This window comes from Notothenia rossii (genome assembly GCF_949606895.1).
Source record: "Notothenia rossii genome assembly, chromosome: 3".
Lineage (NCBI taxonomy): Eukaryota > Metazoa > Chordata > Actinopteri > Perciformes > Nototheniidae > Notothenia > Notothenia rossii.
Genome location: NC_136901.1, coordinates 24,808,364 through 24,814,363, shown reverse-complemented (window position 1 = coordinate 24,814,363; position 6,000 = coordinate 24,808,364). Strand labels below are relative to the sequence as shown.

General features: G+C 40.3%; 1 protein-coding gene across 1 annotated transcript in view; it reads left to right on the top strand.

Moving 5' to 3' along the window:
- Nucleotides 1–513: 513 nt before the first annotated feature.
- Nucleotides 514–6,000, top strand: part of chrnb1 (cholinergic receptor, nicotinic, beta 1 (muscle)) — a 32,024-nt gene continuing 26,537 nt past the window's right edge. The window contains exons 1-2 of the mRNA XM_079671130.1: nt 514–760; nt 3,971–4,104. Of these exons, the coding sequence (XP_079527256.1) occupies nt 700–760; nt 3,971–4,104 (195 nt within the window). The 5' untranslated portion in view covers nt 514–699. The remainder of the gene's footprint in view (nt 761–3,970; nt 4,105–6,000) is intronic.

Sequence of the window (6,000 nt, the reverse complement as noted above, 5' to 3'; positions counted from 1 at the left end):
AGGTGTTATGGTAGCTAATCTCTAGGTTACAAACACAATTCTTTTAATTGTTTTTTTTTAATATACAACATGATACATGTGGAGACAGAGGCTCGCCTACTTTACTTATTACATTTCACTAAATAAAGAGCACACCAGTACTCCCTGTATTGCTCCTGAATGAAACTGCAAAGTGCAGATTTCATTATGGGCCTCGAAATAAGCAAGATAGAGAAAATGAAGGTTTAGCTTTAGGGCACAAAGTAAGTGTCAAATGTAGATCAATCATTGCTATAATTCTGAAGGTATCATAGCCAGTGACCCATTGAGTGTATTGTAGCTTCATTGTTTCCAATTTGGTTCTAATAATACGAGAGAAGAAGATGAGGAAGCAGAGAAGGACATGTCATATGAAGAACCAGTGGTATGTAAGTACACTAAGCTCTCATTGGGCTTGAGTTCAGCATGATCCACACTGACTGAGGGGGTGAACAGTGACACGCATCCCCCCCTCCCCAAGCATGTAATTGGAGGAGACAGCAGTTGGCCAGACTGGCCTGACTGACAGACAACAACAGTACACAGCGACCAAACCAAAACTTGCACTGAAAAGTTCCAGTCGGCCGCACTGGAAAGACAAAGAGGGACCAACAAAGTTTGGATTTATTTACTAAGGATCTGTTCGGCGGAGGGGAGATCTTTTTGGTTTGGGTTGCCACCATGAAAGGCCTGGATCTGCTCCTGCTGGCATGTTGTGTATGCTGCCTGAGCACATTGGGAGGTAAGTTGACACAAAATGCCAATGTAACCTAGCTGTAGTGATACTACCATGATACACATTTTACTTTGACAATACATTACTATCACATGTAGAATGCAACATTGAACAAGGAGTTCACCAGAACTAGCAACACTGTCTCTGGGACACAGTTCACATACTTATAGGACTTTTAAAGGTGTACAATAGTTAAATTTCCGTTGGACATGGTGTGGAGATCAATTTAACATAATCCATAGGGCTTGGCAATACAGATCTCGACTATGAGAAGGGCAAAACACGTCATAAACAAAGCTCAAGTTACTTTATTCTCCTTTAGCTCATGTTACTTTAGTTTTCATGAATATGTTTCCTTTCTGCCTCATTGACAAAACTGAATCACAGCAAACATTAAACACTAGTTAAATGTCACAGCAACAACACATTCTTTAAAATAAGTCGAAGGTATTTCAACTCAGAAGAGCAATACAAAATGGACAATTAGCAGCTCTGTGAGGCTGTACTTTAGCATTGCTTTGAGGTAAATGCAAACATTAGCATGCTAATGCTCAACGTGACTTGCTAACATGCTAATGTTTGGCATGTAATATTGGACAGGCTTAGCATTATTAGAGCATGCTGATTGTTGGAGTTAAAATGAAAGAACAGCTGAGGTGAATGTGAGTTCCATTAGTTTAACAGGATGCCTATTTGATGATAAAAATGATAGTAATACAATAGATGCACATCGCATATTTCATGGCAATTGATCAACTAGATGCCATCCTATTTCATTTAAATGGAAACATTAGGGTAATGTTTAAGGTAAAGTCAGGTCACAACTCCAAAAACTTAACTAAATATCATCGAAAGTTACTTTAACCATAATAAATCGTTGGTCAGTTAAGTGGCCTCCATTTCTTCATAAATAATAATTGGCTTTCTTGTTTGAGGCTGTTGATTTGATAACTAACCAACTTGTTATGGACAAGCACAGTGTATTCAAACCACTCAGAAAAAGATTTGGTTCATATTGAACTGCTCTCAATGTCCATATGAAATCACTTTTCCACTGCAGCACGGTTTAAGCGGGCCGGGCCAAACCAGATCTGCTTTTTTTTGCTTTTCCACTAGGGTTAGTTCCGGCTCAGGGCTACTTTTTCACCTTTTTTCTGGCCCTCCAAAATCGATGTTCTTACCGGGCCAACAACCGGGCTGAATATGCTAAACTAGTGACATAAACACTCTCGACTGCTGAATAGTCAGATAGAATCGCTGGCAAGGTGGCTACAACTACAACAAAATGAACATATTTTACCGTGATTTAATTGTTATACACGTTTCAAAATGATGCCGAAGTAATAACATACTGATACCGGTCTGCAGACAAGATGGCAGGCGAAAAACCTTTTAAAATGTGTGTTTTCTGAATGGAGATCTTATCGATCAGGCTAAGCTAACGTTGTATATGCTCCGTTCACACTCACAACAATGGCCTACAGACATAAATAAACCAGCAACTGTATTCACCATGACACAGACAGTCTGTGGTTTGCACTTGTTTAACTGTTGTCTAGTTTCTGAACAGATATGAGGAGCTGTGAGCTCTGAGTGCTAACAGCTAATGTTTTGGTATTGTGGTTCGCATTGAAGATGACATCACGGCAGTTTTACGCCCGCCGAACAGCCGATCGCCCCGTCTACACTGCGTTACTATAGTTGCTACCCTAGTTGGTAAACTGTAATGGAAACGCAGCATAAAGTGAGCCAGGCCTACCAAGGCCTAACCATACCATACTATGCCGTGCTAGGTCCTGCAGTGGAAAAGCGCCATAAGTGTGCCAACTTTTTACTTTTTATCATTAGAATTCTCATAAACACTTCCTTTGTCCTATGTCATTTATTCAAATGTGCTTATTTCTTTCAGTTATATGCATTGCAAGCATCCTTCACTGGCCCACCACTACCCTTCAAAATGGCATAACATCAACTTTGTACTTTAATCTGTCTAATTACCAAGTCAGTTGAAATAAGAAAAGAGTGAAAAAAGCTAAATCCCATCTATTTAAAACTACCTCACAGCCTCGCCCATCAGCAGCCATGTTTCCCTCCGCCTAGTTAATAGGGCTGCCTTGCTTGGTGATCGTTGTCATTTATTCCTGTCAGGTCAGATCCTGCCGGGGCCACAGCCATGCCAAACGTGATGAATGCTGCATCACCAGAGCTGCCGATTATAAATGTGTCTAACCTTCCAAAACTGGAGGAGGAAATGGTTGGAAATAAAGCAGGAATAATGTATGAATATGGTGTGGGGTGTAAGCGTTTGCATTTTGTTAGGTAGACAGCTTTACAGGCGAGTAGGAAGCCACAATAACTGATGCTTCTATAAGACATATATTATGGTCATAGGGATATTTTGCATTGGCTTTTCACCATTTTGACCATAGCTTTTTACGGTATAAGTTACAGTAGTGTTAAATGTTGATAATGAAACATTTCTTACAGCTTATTGTTATGTTATTTGCCCATTTGAATGGTGGTAATTGTATCTTTCAAGGAAAATGTCTAACTAAAATCAAGGATCCTGAAAATTCCCATTGATAAGGAAGACTGCAAACCAAGCAAAAGAACAGAAGATAATGACTATTTGGAAATTAACCATACCATTCTCCCTTTGCATGAAGTCACACACTTCACTTTTATCTTTTACCCAATCCCTTCACAAGCCTCCGCTCCACTCTCTTGTATACCTTTTGTTTTTTTCAATGTGAGTTGGTGCTGAGACAATAGATGGGATTATATCTAGTCGGGTAGGATGTCCCATTGATTTCATTGACCTAACCCTAGTCTGGCTTTCTAAGGGTTAGGGCTTTCTACTGTGCTAACTAATTCTGGGAAGCATCAACTCAATGTGCACTTTTGACACAGCTGCAAAACAAGAGGGTACATCCAGGTGTCATATTTGGATGCACGACAAACCCTACCTGCCAATCAGTAAGCTACACCCTCACTTGTCACCAGTGTGTTGGATTTTGCACCTTGCTGAAACTTTAGTTAAAAGTCTTTGGGTACATTCTAGGAATTTTATGCAGTAAGAGGGCCTGGCATTGAGCATATAAATGGAAATTGGTTCCCAATAGTCGCCACGTTAACTGCTATTGTTTTCTTAAGGGGTTATGAACATAATCCATTATTAACAGAATCAATGAAGCCTTCTATGTATTTTTGATTTAGGTGCGACAGATGAGGAGAAGTCTCTGATGGTGAAGCTCTTTACCAACTACAACCTAAAGGTTCGGCCAGCATTGAGCCCCGAAGATAGGGTGGTGGTTCGAGTGGGGATGGTCCTCTCCTCCTTGGTTGGACTGGTGAGGCCCAAGACCCTTACACTTAGTTGTTTACACACTCACATGCACAACCAGAACACAACTAAACAGTGGCAGGTATATAGACAAACAGTTAATATTTGGCCACCTATGTCTTCCATTAACTGAAAAGCAAATGTCCCGGAAATCAAGCCATTTATTCATAAGTAAATAGCAGATGAGACTTGAAGCTGGATTAACACTTCTCTGTTTAAATGCTTTTATAAAGGCTAAAATATAATCATTAAATGGATGCCCCACTATCATACAACTAATGAAAACAATTGCCACAGAAGGTCTCCCAATGGTGCCTTCAAACCGGACACGGTGCCTTCAAACCGGACACGAATATACGTTTTTATTGCGGTAACATTTGAGTTCACCCAAATAAATGCGCCATTGATGAGGCATGGCCTAAAGTCCCAACAACAGGTTTACGTTAATCCTAGAAACAGTGTTTGGGTTCTTTCCAAAATGAATTATGGAAGATATGACAACTGTTTCTGCGTTGTACCTGCTTTGGAAGTCCTACAAACAGGAACAGTAAACGTTGTAGTGTGTGGGTTCATAACATCATCAAACATTGCACACAGTTGGGTGAATTCTGTAGTGTTCTCCAGGAACTCCGCTTAAATAACTGCAGATTCCAGCGCTATTTGAGGATGACCAGTTTGCAGTTTGATTACCTGTTAGCTCGTGACTAAGTCAGGATCTCTCGGATGCTGAGGCTTAATATTGAAGTCTCGATATTCTAGACCAGGGAATGTTTGTGTCATTCATGAACAGATTAACTATGGTGTTAACAGTACAGTATGCAAATTATTTAACGCATTTATTTACTGTATGTAAAGCTAAAGGATAGTCTTGCTAGTTTTTAGGCTAACTATACCCCAGGTGACCATTCCAAACTTTGATCTTTGAGTTGTTTTTTGTGACAAGAGATAACATCTCCTGGGTTTCTCATGTGCTGCCCTTTTCTTATTACTTGACATTTTACTGAGCTTCAATACTGTTTCTCATCCAGCTTGAAACTAGCATCAAGAACAGTTCTGACTTTGATTAGAGCTTATTTAAGAGAAAGTTTTAAAATTCAAACTGTGAACATATCAATCAATCAATCAATCAATGTTTATTTATATAGCCCAATATCACAAATGTTACATTTGTCTCAGTGGACTTCACAGTTTGTACAGAATATCAGTATGACAATACGACACCCTCTGTCCTTAGACCCTCACATCGTACAAGGAAAAACTTCCAGAGAAAACCCCACAGTTTAAAGGGAAAAATGGGAGAAACCTCAGGGAGAGCAACAGAGGAGGGATCCCTCTCCCAGGACGGACAGACGTGCAATAGATGCCGTGTGTAAATTGAAAAGATAATACATTTGCAACATAGGTAGTCCAAATGTTTTGAAATGCATGTGTGTATAATAAGAAGATGAATCCACGAGGATATCCATCCAGGACTTATGATCCAGGACCGCAGCCACGTCTCAAGATCCAGGACTCGCAATCCATGACACAGGACCGCAGGATCATCCATGACTCCGGATCCCGGCGTATATAGACACCAAAAAGAAAGACATTTGGGGAAGCTGGGTTAATCGGAACATGAGAGTACACAGGTATAGACAGAGAGAAGGAAGAAGTAAGATGTCCCCCGACAAACTAAGCCTATATCAGCAAAACTAGGGGCTGAATCTAATCAGCCCTAACTATAAGCTTTATCAAAAAGGAAAGTCTTAAGCGCACTCTTAAAAACGGATAGGGTGTCTGCCGTCCGAACACAAACTGGAAGCTGATTCCACAAAAGTGGAGCTTGATAAGAAAAGGCTCTGGCTCCCATTGTACTTTTAGAGACTCTAGGAACAACCAACAACCCTGCATTCTTGGAACG